Source organism: Macaca nemestrina, chromosome 2, assembly GCF_043159975.1.
Source record: "Macaca nemestrina isolate mMacNem1 chromosome 2, mMacNem.hap1, whole genome shotgun sequence".
NCBI lineage: Eukaryota > Metazoa > Chordata > Mammalia > Primates > Cercopithecidae > Macaca > Macaca nemestrina.
This window is the reverse complement of record NC_092126.1, coordinates 96,125,194-96,138,436: the sequence shown is the minus strand read 5'-3', so window position 1 is coordinate 96,138,436 and position 13,243 is coordinate 96,125,194. Positions and strand designations below refer to the sequence as shown.

At 41.7% G+C, this 13,243-nt stretch overlaps 1 protein-coding gene and 1 pseudogene across 1 annotated transcript in view; one reads left to right on the top strand and one right to left on the bottom strand.

The window, feature by feature from the left end:
* Positions 1 to 8,176, top strand: part of LOC105480106 (lysosomal associated membrane protein 3) — a 42,298-nt gene extending 34,122 nt beyond the window's left edge. Inside the window, exon 6 of the mRNA XM_011738564.2 lies at positions 6,130 to 8,176. Coding sequence (XP_011736866.2) covers positions 6,130 to 6,263 — 134 coding nt within the window. The 3' untranslated portion in view covers positions 6,264 to 8,176. The remainder of the gene's footprint in view (positions 1 to 6,129) is intronic.
* LOC105480107 (non-histone chromosomal protein HMG-17 pseudogene) lies at positions 3 to 2,719 on the bottom strand (annotated as a pseudogene).
* Positions 8,177 to 13,243: the final 5,067 nt, after the last annotated feature.

Below are 13,243 nucleotides of genomic sequence, written 5' to 3'. Positions count from 1 at the left end.
GCCAAACTGTATCCAGCTTTATTAAAGATACTTTCCATAAACAATCATGGTATTTCAGGCAGGACATGGGCAGACAATCGTTAACAGTATACAACAACTTTCAAACTCCCTTCTTCAATGGACTACCAAAAATCAGAAAGCCACTATAAAACCCAATGAAGTCTTCATCTGATGCTCTGAACAGGGAAAGTTTAGAGTGAGGGTTGACATTTCACATTTAGCATGTTGTTTGACAACTTTTCACAAGCCGACCCTGACTTTCAGGAAGTGAAATGAAAATGGCAGAATTTATCTGAAGATCCACAATCTAGAAATGGAACCAATGCTGTTTTGACAGGTGCCATCTCAGTGGCATCACTGGAAAGTCCAGATTGCCTGACACACTGGTAACCAATGACTACGGGTCAGGTCCCAACAGATGTCTGGGCTTAAGGGAGTTAAGTCTATGCTGAAAGATGGAAAGGGAGAAGAGGACATAAAAACAAATTTGTTTTTCCATACCACAAGGTTTTTGTGCCAAGGTGGCCATGTGTGTCAAAGTCAGGGACTCCCTCCTCCTGGGAGCCAAGAGGAAGTCTCTCAAAACTAGGAAGGAAAGGTGTTTTCCCCACATCAATCCAGCTTCAGTGACATTCTGTTAGTGACATATGCCCCTTCCCCCAAAAACAACAATGAAGTGTTCTGTGTGCTAACAACATAGCTTAAAAAAAAAAAAAAAAAGTAAAACAAAATTCTGCATTTTTATAAAACTTGATAAAAAATAGTATTTCAAACTGTACAGTCACCAGAAGTACACAGTTCTCAAAAATGCACACACTTCACTTGGCATCTCCAGCACCTTCAGCTTTCTGTGCCTGGTCTGTTTTGGCATCTCCGTTTTCTGCAGGGTTATTCCCCTCCTTGCCAGCATCAGCTTTTCCCTTTTTCCCTTTGGGTACCTTCTCTCCCTTCTTTGCAGGGGCCTTTTTAGGCTTGGGCTCTAGCTTTGGAGGAGCAGGTTTAGCAGACAACCTCGCGGATCTTCTCTGTGGTTCGTCCTTCACCTTGGCTTTATCTCCTTTAGCATCCCCTTCAGCCTTTCTCTTGGGCAAGGTGGCGGCTGGACGTAGGTGCTGGACGCGGGATGCAGCGCGGCGGGCTTTGGTCGGTCCGGGGGTCGTTCTCGCCTCTTCTTCTTAGATATTCTTAACTATGAAATAATTCAAAGGATACAGCACAAGTAAGCCCTTCTAAAAAATATTGCTTGACAATGAAATTCACTGAGAGAGGAAATGAGTCGCAATATAAACAAGGAAATAAGCAGCCTTTAGGAATAGAAAAGTCACAGTAGGCCTGGTGTAGCAGCTCATACCTGTAATCCCAACTCTTTGGGAGACTGAGGCAGGAGGATTGCTTGAGCCAAGGAGTTTAAGACCAGCCTAGGCAACATAGCAAAACCCCATCTCTACAAAAAATACAAAAATTAGCCGGGCATGGTGGTGCATGACTGTAGTCCCAAACTACTTGGAAGGCTGAGATGGGAGGATGACTCGAGCCTGGGAGGTCCAGGCTGCAGTGAGCTGCGATCGCCACTGCACTCCAGCCTGGGTGACAGAGTGAGACCCTGTCTCTAAATCAACAAATAAAATAAATGGAAAAAAAAGACTGATGCTGGTGAATAGTGGATCCGTTTACATATAAAATGTACCAAACAATTATGGGTCTGGGAATACAAACACACTTTCCCATATATGAAATGATATTTGTACATGGTTATTCATTACAACATTATTTGTAATAGCAAAAAAATGAAAACAAGCCAAGGGTCCATCAGTAGGGGCCAGATTTTAAAACTGATTCATCCCACAAAGGAATCCTTAAACAGCTTCAAGAAGAATGAGGATGCTATGTATGTTTAAGGAAAGAGTTCCAAAATATATTATATCAAAAAAGTATAGTGCATAATAGTATATTCATTATTGTCCTATCTGCACAAAGAAACATCAGAAATATAAACAAGAACTAAGGAAAATAATTATCTAATAGGGGACAGGAAGAATTAAGAAGAAGGGGCAAGGGTGGAAGTGAAACTTCTCAATGTACAGCATCTTGTATTATTTTGACTTTTTAAATCATATGAATGTGTTAAATAGTCAGAACACTTTTTTTTTTTTTTTTTTTTTTTGAGACAGAGTCTTGCTCTTTCGCCCAGGCTGGAGTGCAGTGGCACAGTCTCGGCTCACTGCAAGCTCCCCCTCCCGGGTTCACGCCATTCTCCTGCCTCGGCCTCCCGAGTAGCTGGGACTACAGGTGCCCGCCACCAGGCCTGGTTATTTATTTATTTATTTATTTCGTATTTTTAGTAGAGACGGGGTTTCACCATGTTAGCCAGAATGGTCTCGATTTCCTGATCTCATGATCCGTCCACCTCGGCCTCCCAAAGTGCTGGGATTACAAGCGTGAGCCCATGCCCAGCCAGTCAGAACATATTTTTAAAGATTACAGGAATGATAGTTATCAAATAGAATTGAAGTGTTATAAACCTATACAATGGATCAAGGTCAAAGATTGTTTCCTTAAGTTGAAATAGCAACCAAAACATTCTTCACACAGGGGCTTGGTGGGTGGCTGCTGGCAACGTATTTTATTGTGGGCTTCTTGATGATAAAATTTAAGCTAAAAACTTCAAAAATTAATAGTTTTTAAAACATTTTTTACTTAGCAGGCAATTGAAATGCATGGTACAAAAATAAGTGATAAGGTTATTGTAAAATGAAAAGGACAGAATAAATATTTGATTTAATTTTCTGTCTGTGAGAATTTCACAATAAAATCAGTTTACTTTGTAAAAAAAAAAAAAACAAAATGAAACAAACCCAGACAATGTTAAAAACAGTAACATAACTATTCAAAATTTGGAGTTGTCTGGGCACAGTGTCTCACGCCTGAAATTTTGGGAGGCTGAGGTTGAAGGATCACTTGAGGCCAGGAGTTCAAGACTAGCCTAGGCAACATAGTAAGACCCCATCTCTCCAAAAAATTTAAAAAGTTGCTGAGTGGGGTGGCATTTGCCTGTACTACTAGTTACTTGAGAAGTTGAGGTGGGAGGATGGCTGACCTCAGGAGTTTGAGGCTTCAGTGAGCTATGATTATACCACTGCACCCCAGCCTGGGCAACAGAGCAAGACTGTGTCTCAAAAAAAAAATTTTTTTTGGAGTTGAAGAGAGGGGAGATGCAAGGGAATCTGTTAGTGCTAGTCGTTCAAAACAGTATCAATAGATAATGTTTAAACTGGAAACAAAGTTTAGCAAGCACAAGTCCAATTTACTTCATAACCTCTTAATGTCTTTTATAATTGTTTAATGCATACTTCAGAATCTCTTTCTACAACTTTAAAGGGGCCCCTTATGAACCAATATTTCCCATGACATTGGTGTGTGATAATTCCTTCAGTTTAAGTTTTTTTCTTCTATTAAGTGCAAGTAAAATTGAAATTAACAAATGTATTAAAATAGTACTTGTATGATCCTATCTTAATAAAAGTATTTCTATTTATTTTTCTAACCTATCTATCCTTGTAGTTCAAAGAAAGATGCCTGAAATAATGTTTCTCCATGTTAGCAATGACATTTCTGGGTGGATGGCCCTGGGGTAACTGGTTTCACTTTTTTGTTTGTGATTTTCTCTACTATTTTAGTTATAATGAGCATAGACTATTTAAAATAGAGTGATTTTGCTTTAAGCACGCACGTGAGTTTGCACATGTGCGCGTGCACGCGTGCACACACACACACATATTCACAGGGGAACCACATGCCCAAAAAGGTTTATAGTGATTGATTCAAATAGAAGAAATGTGGTGATTGTATCAGTCACTACTTTTCTTTGTGTACTCTTTTGCATTTTAGAAATGTTTAAACAATGTTAAATAATTTAATCATTTAACAAAACTGTATAGACAGTAAAAGTTGCCCTCCACTTCCCTCCCAGTCCTCCTCCCAGTTTTTGGTGTATCTTTGCACACCGGACCCACCAGCACATGGGTTTGGGTTCACACGATGCTTCACGGATCTTAGGGAACTTCTGTTATAGAACGTGGAGACCTGCCACGTTCTTTTTTAATGGCCATATTATTTTCTATTGTCTGAACACTATTTTAGTTTTTACGTATATTTAAATTGTCTCTCATAAAATGAGCAGTGCTGTAATATATCTTTGCATAGTTGTGCAAATATATCTTTGGGATAATTTCCTAGAGATGGAATTATTGGGTCAACAGTTGTGTGCTTTACCTTTTGTTTTAACTTTTTGTATTTTTTCCCACTCATTTTAATTCCTTAAAACTTGTCAAAGTTCTTTTTTTATTTAAGAAATATAGGCCAGGCATGGTGGTTTATGCCTGTAATCCCAGCACTTTGGGAAGTCAAGGACTGTGAGCCCAGGAGTTTGAAACCAGCCTGGGCCACATAGCAAGACCTCATCTCTAAAAAATAAAAAATTAACCCAGCATGGTGGCACACACCCCTAGTCCCAGCTACTCAGGAGGACAGGGTGGGAGGAGGGCTTGAACTCAGGAGTTCCAGGCTGCACAGGCTGCAAAAAAAGAGAAGCATATATAAGTAACAAAGTTTCATGTACTCCAAAAGGTCTTATCATGGAAAGCAACATATCTCTGTCCCCCTGCCTCCCTGCCCCAAGATACAAAATACATTTAACTAATTTTAACAGTTTCTTCTGATTGCCATCTCCATAACTCTAAAAAGTAAAAGGTTTATCATGATAGTTCCTAATTGATCCATTTTAGACTTCCTGCTATGGCACATAAGATTTGTGGTTACACAACTATTTTTGGTTAAATCAGTAAGGTATTAAGGCATGCATTATTATAGTTTTATAAATATTGGCTGCTGTCAAGCCAAGTAGTGTACTACAAGCACAGTTTCTTTCCTGTCCAATTTTCTTTTTCCTGGAATCTCTGATTGCCACTCTGTCTTCTCTGACCTCTTCTGATCCTTTTATTCTTGGATCTCAGGTACACTGAATTGCGTTGATGGCGATCCTTGGTTCAGGACATAATTTCAGTGTTGGTTCATACAACGACCTCACACATGTATCTTTTTAGCTATCTATGACTAACACATGGTTCTTCATTTATTTGCCCTTTTCTCCCAGTCTCTTTATTATTCTATCAACTTCCCCCTTTTCCCCAGACCCCTCCGTCTTTCCTCAGTTGAGATTTATTAGTCTCTGACTCAATCAATTACATTTAGATGAATTGAGTAAGCGCTTTCTAATGGTATAAAGAAAAAACAGTTTTGATAAGTTTGTAAACTCTCACTTTTAAGCTCTCATAAATAATTTGGTCTGTTTTCTAATATTAACTAAAAGTAATACAATAAAACCTTAGGAGTGACAAAATTGTTTTATAAAATGGATAAAAATCATGTTTCTCAAGAGATCATCTGTAATCTGGTCACTGGTCACCAAATGGTCTTTGTTTTGTTTTTGTTTTTTGTTTTTGTTTTTGTTTTTTTGAGATGGAGTTTCACTCTTGTTGCCCAGGCTGGAGTGCAATGGTGTGATCTCGGCTTACCACAACCTCTGCCTCCCAGGTTCAAGCGATTCTCCTGCCTCAGCCTCCCGAGTAGCTGGGATTACACATGTGTCACGTGCCCGGCTAATTTTGTATTCTTAGTAGAGATGGGGTTTCTCCAAGTTGGTCAGGCTGGTCTCTAACTCCTGACCTCAGGTGATCTGCCCACCTCAGCCTCCCAAAGTGCTGGGATTGCAGGCATGAGCCACCGCGCCCAGCTGGTCTCTTTTTTGTAAGCATATCCCACTTAGCAGGCAGTATGCCTGGAGTGACTTCTTACTCAGTTCAGGAAATGAGGATTATGATTATTGAATGTTAATTACTGAGAAAATATGGTTATTTAATCTTCTAACAGTCTTACATATTATTTGCTGACTTTATAAATTAGGAAATTGCAAAGGTAAATTACCTGTCCAAGGTCACAAAGCTAGTTAACGGTGGAGTTAAAAGTCAAGCTTTGTTTGATGCCAAAGCTCATATTCTTTCCCCTCTAGCCTACTTTCTGGACTGCATCACCAAACCTTACCCACTGTATTGTATTTGTTTTCTCTCTTAGTGGATGAGTGCTCGTCTGACTACACAATTGTGCTTCCTGTGATTGGGGCCATCGTGGTTGGTCTCTGCCTTGTGGGTATGGGTGTCTATAAAATCCGCCTCAGGTGTCAATCATCTGGATACCAGAGAATCTAATTGTTGCCCAGGGGAAATGAAAATAATGGAATTTAGAGAATTATTTCATCACTTCCAGGATGGATGTTGGGAAGTTCCCTTAGAGTGTGGGTCCTTCAGACAATGTAAACCACCATCTTCTACTCAAACCAAGTGAGTCATGTGTGATTTAAGTTCAGGCAGCCTATCAATTTCTAAATACTTTTTGTTTATTTTATGAAAGATGTAGTAAGCTGTTTATTTTCTAGTTTCCTTTAGAATATTTTAACCACTCAAAGTCAACATTTGAGGTATGTTGAATTAGCATAATACATGTAAAGTAGAATAAGCCTTCAAATTATAAACCAAGGGTCAGTTGTAACTAATATTACCTGTGTTTGCATTGAAGATTTTATTTTACCCTTGATCTTAAAACAAATGCCCTTGCTTTGTTTATCAAATGGACTTTCAGTGCTTTTACTATCTGTGTTTTATGGTTTCATGTAACATGCATATTCCTGGTGTAGCACTTATCTCTCTTTTTCCACTTTACATTTTTTGTTTTTGTTTTTTGAGACGGAGTTTCACTCTTGTCACCCACGCTGGAGTACAATGGTGCAATCTTGGCTCACGGCAACCTCTGCCTCCCAGGTTCAAGTGATTCTCCTGCTTCAACTTCCCAAGTAGCTGGGACTACAGGCACACCCCACCGTGCCTGGCTAATTTTTGTGTTTTTAGTAGAGATGGGGTTTCACCATGTTGGCCAGGCTGGTCTTGAACTCCTGACCTCAGGTGATCCACCCACCTCAGCTCCCAAAGTGCTAGGATTATAGGCATGAGCCATCGTGCCTGGCCTTAAATGTTTTTTTTTTAATCATCAAAAAGAACAACATATCTCAGGTTATCTAAGGTTTTTTAGTAAAACCAACAAAAAGAACAAATCAGATTACATTTTTTATCTTGATGACTCCTGCTCCACAATTGCTAGACTAAGAATTAGGTAGCTACAGATGATAGAACTAAATAATAAATAAGAGACAATAATAATGGCCCTTAATTGTTAACATAAGCGCCAGACTCTAGGCTAAGCACTTTACCTACATCTCATTTCATTCTCACAACTTATAGGTGAATGAGTAAACTGAGACTTAAGGGAACTAAATCACTTAAATGTCACCTGCCTGACTGATGGCAGAGCCAGAGCTTGAACTCATGTTGGTCTGACACCAAGGTCTTTGGTCTTCTCAATACACCAAGTTGCCTACAAAAACAATGACAGCACACTCTGCCTGAAGGCTCACACCTGCCTGCAAGCATATGCTCACCTTACGGGGAAACGGCTTTATCCAGCATCTTGAGACTTTAGAGTAGATTAAAGGAGAGCTTTGCATCTTTAGGCATTAGGGTAGATGAAAGGAGAGCTTTGCAGACAACAAAATAGCCTATCCTTAATAAATCCTCCACTCTCTTGAAGGAGACTGAGGGGCTTTGTAAAACATTAGTTTCTCATTTTTGTGGGATTATTTAGCTGGGCTGTAAAGATGAAGGCATGGAATAAACTTCTCAAAGTATTTTTAATTTTTTCCGATAATAGAGAAACTTCGCTAACCAACTATTCTTTCTTGAGTGTATAGCCCCCTCTTGTGGTAACTTGCTGCTTCTGCACTTCATATCTATATTTTTCTGTTGTTCACTTTATTCTGTAGAGCAGTCTGCCAAGAATTTTATTCCTGCTGTTTTTTTTTGCTGTTAAAGAAAGGAGTTAAGTCAGGATAACAGAAAAGTCCACATAACCCTAGAATTTTTAGTCAAGGAATAATTCAAGTCAGCCTAGAGACATGTTGACTTTCCTCATGTGTTTCCTTACAACTCAGTAGGTTGTCAAGGTCCTGACTTTAACCTTAATAAAACATTGAATTGTATTAAAAGTTTTTGTAATAAAAACTTACTTTGGAGATTTGTGCATGTCATTTATTTTTTAGGATTCATTTTTGTGCTGTATAAAATTTTGTTTACAATCATCTTAGATTTTTGCTCAGATCAATAAGTTAAATCATCTTTCTATAGTTTATTCTATTCTCCATTGCCACATTATCACTTGGTAGGAATTCCTGAGAAGATAAACCACATTAAAGTTACATATGAAATGTCTCAACTCTTAGCTTAGACTGACTGCATTGCTAGTTTACTTAAGTGTAGCCACATTTGTTCATTCATTCATTTCATCACCATTGATTAAGAATTTGCTAAATGTCAGATACTCTTATAGGAGCTGAGATGAGTAAGAGGTCCTGTATTAGTTACCTATAGTGATCAGAGAGAAAGAGAGAGAGAGGGCCGGGCGCGGTGGCTCACGCTTGTAATCCCAGCACTTTGGGAGGCCAAGGCGGGCAGGTCACGAGGTCAGGAGTTTGAGACCAGCCTGGCCAATATGGTGAAACTCTGTCTCTACTAAAAATACAAACAAATTAGCTGGGCATGGTGGTGCGCCCCTGTAGTCCCAGCTACTGGGGAGCCTGAGGCAGAAGAATCGCTTGAACCCGGGAGGTGGAGGTTGCAGTGGGCTGAGATTCTGCCACTGCACTCCAGCGTGGGCGACAGAGCAAGACTCCGTCTCAAAAAAAAAAAAAAAAAAAAAGAGAGAGAGAGAGAGAGAGAGACTGACCAAGATGAAAGCTGTCATATCCTTTAAAACCTAATCACAGAAGAAACATACTATCATTTCTCTGTTTTTTTATGGTTCACATAGAACATCCCTGGTACGCTTTGGAAGGGGACTACACAAGGGCTTGAATACCAGATTTCTTAGTCCATTTTGTGCTGTTATCACAGAATACCACAGATTTTGGGATAACTTACAAGCAATAGAAGTTGATTTGGTCATGGTTCTGGAGGCTGGGAAGTCCAAGATGGAAGGGCCAAATCTGATGTGTGTCTTCTTGCTGCATTGTAAGATGGTTAAGGCATCACATGATGCGAGGACACAGAAGAGAGAGCAAGAGGGGCCCACACTTGTAATAATAGCATTAGTCCATCCATGAGGGCAGAGCCGTCATGACCTCATTGCCTCTGAAAAGTTCCACTCCTCAACACTGTCGCATCATAGATTAAGTTTCATTCACACTTTTGAATTGTACATTAAGTTTCCAACATATGGTTTAGGGGACACCTGCAAACCACAGCACCAGGAAAGGGAGGAACTCCTGGAGGCATTGTGGGTGCTGCCTACCCCAGGTGCCTACCGTTAAGGTGCACATTGTGGAATTAGTGGTTTACTTTTTGGAGAGAACTTGGGTAAATTAATTCCAGTATACATACTAAGAGAAGTGGATTAATAGGAACATATACAAGGGATGATGAGAGCAAGGCCCTTTCCAGCCTGCTTCCAAACCTACCCCAGGTGTAGCACCTCCTCAGGAGCACAGCCTCCCGACCCTGGTGATGAAGGTCCATCGACCACAGGGGCTGGTGTTGACCCATTTGTCTATAGCACTGACGTCACGGTTTCATCTTCCTAAAAGCAAGTACCCAGGATGGCTCCAGCTCCTAACCAATCTGCCCCACCTTTGTTCTTCTCACACTTTCTTGCTTTGTAAGGTCCTAGATCCTCCTCTGGACTCCTGTTTGGGGCTCTAAGCTTGAAGGCCAGGAAGGTCTGAGGACACAAATACATGAGCCACTCCTTCCTGGCCCGGGACTTGGTTCTCTAGGATGATTTGCTGTGAGGTTTCCCTCTGCCCACTAAGTAAGAGAAGTATAAACGATAAAAAGGGATGGAAGAAGAATCTCTGCCAATGAAAAAAGAGTTTCATTTTATAATACTCCGACCCCTCCCTCATCAACAAGTCCCTTCACCCCACCTTAGTGCCTCCAAGAGATGCCAATTTTGGTCAAGTGTTGGCAGGCATGAAGAAGAGATGTTTAGGCTAGGCACCATGGCTTACACCTGTAATCCCAGCACTTTGGGAGGCTGAGGCCGTTGGATCACCTGAGGTCAGGAGTTTGAGACCAGCCTGGCCAATATTGTGAAACCCCATCTCTACTAAAAATATAAAAATTAGCCAGACATGGTGGCAGGCGCCTGTAATCCCAGCTATTTGGAAGGCTGAGGCAGGAGAATCATTTGAACCTGGAAGGCAGAGGTTGCAGTGAGCCAAGATGGCAGCACTGCACTCTGGCCTGGGCAACAGAGTGAGACTCTGTCTCAAAAAAAAAAAAAAGAAAAGAAAAAAGATGTTTTATTTTGTTTTTAACTTAACTAGTTCTATATTAAAACCAAGATTGAGTATGGATAAATTTGTGAAATAAATTCTGTTGTCAAAATTCTAAAATCTCTTTTGCTTTCCAGATATTCCCTCATGCTGTCCTGGCAAACTTTCTTCTTAAGTGCTCATGTATTCTAACTTCCTCATATCTCCACCAGCCCCACCACCCCACCCCAACATACTTCAGCTGATCCCCGCAATTTTATTCACTCACTCAATACCATTTTTTTTTTTTTAACGGAGTCTCACTCTGTCACCCAGACTGGAGTGCAATGGCACTGTCTCGGCTCACTGCAACCTCTGTCTCCTGGGTTCAAGCAATTCTCCTGCCTCAGCCTCCCGAGTAGCTGGGATTGCACATGCACCACCATGCCCGGCTAATTTTGTATTCTTTGTGGAGATGGGGTTTTTCCATATTGGCCAAGGTAGTTTCAAGCTCCTGACCTCACGTGATCCGCCCTCCTCAGCCTCCCAGCGTGCTGTGATTACAAGCATGAGCCACTGCACCCAGTCATTTTTTTTTTTTTTTTTTGAGACAGGGTCTTCCTCTGTCACCCACGCTGGAATGCGGTGATGTGATCATGGCTTACTGTAGCTTCAACTTCCCAGGCTCCGGTGACCCTCCCACTTCAGCCTCAAAGGTAGCTAGGACTATAGGTGTGTGCTATCACACCCAACTAATTTTTATTTTATTTTTCTATACATATGGGGTCTTGCTATGTTGCCCCAGTTGGTCTAAATTTCTGGGCTCAAGTGATCCACTCACCTCTGCCTCCCAAAGTGCTGGGATTACAAGCATGAAGCACCACTCCTGGCTCATTATCGTGTGTTAGTAACCCATTGTGGAGTTGTCTTTTATCTCTCCCAAAGCCACATGTATTTTGTCAAAAGACATTACCTTAATCCAAAGGCATAAAGCTTCAGCTGGGTGCAATGGCTCATACCTGTAATCCCAGCACTTTGGGAAGCCAGCGCAGGCAGATCATTTGAGGCCAGGAGTCCGAAACCAGCCTGGCCAATATGGCAAAACCCCATCTCTACTAAAAATACAAAAATTGGCTGGGCATGGTGACACGCGCCTGTAGTCCCAGCTACTCGGGATGGGGGGGCATGAGAATCGCTTGAACCCAAGAGGCGGAGGTTACAGTGAGTTGAGATGGCACCACTGCACTCCAGCCTGAGTGACAGAGTGAGACTCTGTCTCAAACAACATCAACAACGAAAACAAAGGCATAAAGCTTTATGTTTGAGGTTTTAGGCCTGAGCACAAGATTTGCAAGAGGAATCTTTCAAGGCAGCAGGATCTCCTGGCCTCCATCTATTCTCAGCACCTGCCAGGAGTCGCTACCCACACTTCCTGTTAAGACAGCTCTGACAGTAAGCTTGTTTTACATTGACATGCCTCTGTAGCTTCACTAGCTACTGGATGGACACTTTTAATTGGACAGTTTTAAAAGACATTACCGGCTGGGCAGAGTGGCTCACGCCTGTAACCCCAGCACTTTGGGAGGCCGAGGATGGCGGATCATTTGAGGTCAGGAGTTCGAGACCATCTTGGCCAACATGGTTGAGACCCTGTCTCTACTACAAATATAAAAATTAGCCAGGCATGGTGGCGGGCACCTATAATCTCAGCTGCTTGGAAGGCTGAGGCGGGAGAATAACTTGAACTCGGGAGGTGGAGTTTGCAGTGAGCCAAGATTGAGCCACTGCACTCCAGCCTAGGTGACAGAGCAAGACTCCATCTCAAAAAAAAAAAAAAAAAAAAGACATTACCTCCAATTTTCTTCCAGAAATAGGTGAGTTGTAAATAATAGATATCCAGATGATACGCAGATATTTGAATACAGAATTTTGTTTTAAGATGGGGTGTGGCCCTGTTGCCCAGGCTGGAGTAAAGTGGCATGCTTATGGCTTACTGTAACCTTGAATTCTTGGGCTCAAGTGATCCTCCCATCTCAACCTCCCAAGTAGTTGGAACTACAGGCATGCCCCACCACACCCAGCTTTCTTTCTGTAGGGACAGGGTCTTGCTGTGTTGCCCAGGCTGGTCTTAAATTCCTGTCCTCAAGCAATTCACTCACTTTGGCCTCCCAAACCACTGAGATCACGGGTGTGAACCACACCACACCTAGCCAGAATGCAGAATTTTTTTAAGATCAGACTTTCCATCTTGTTTGACTTATGATTTGAAACTGTTTATTAAGATTTCCTTGAAACTCAACTGGCTGTGGTGGCTCAACCTATAATCTCAGCACTTTGAGAGGCTTAGGCGGGTAGATCACTTGAGGTCAGGAGTTTGAGACGAGCCTGGACGACATGGCGAAACCCTGTCTCTACTGAAAATACAAAAATTAGCCTGGCATGGTGGCACACCCTTGTAGTCCTGGCTACTCAGGAGGCTGAGGCAGGAGAATCCCGTGAACCTGGGAGACAGAGGTTGCAATGAGCCAAGATAGCGCCACTGCACTCCAGCCTGGGCGACAGAGCAAGACTCTGTCTCAATAAATAAATAAATAAATATTTTCTTGAAACTCTTATCCATGAACTCTGATCCATCACACTCCAAAGTCTCCACTTCGCACTGCGCAGCCCTCCTCTGCTGTCATCTTTCTTGGCTCTTCTGCTTTCCTCCGATTCCTTAAATATAGGCTGTAGCACTCAGGGTTCTCCAGAGAAACAGAACCGACAGGAGACATGTGTGTGTGTGTGTGTGTGTGCACGCGCGCGCGTGTGTGATTAGGTCTGGAATCTCCA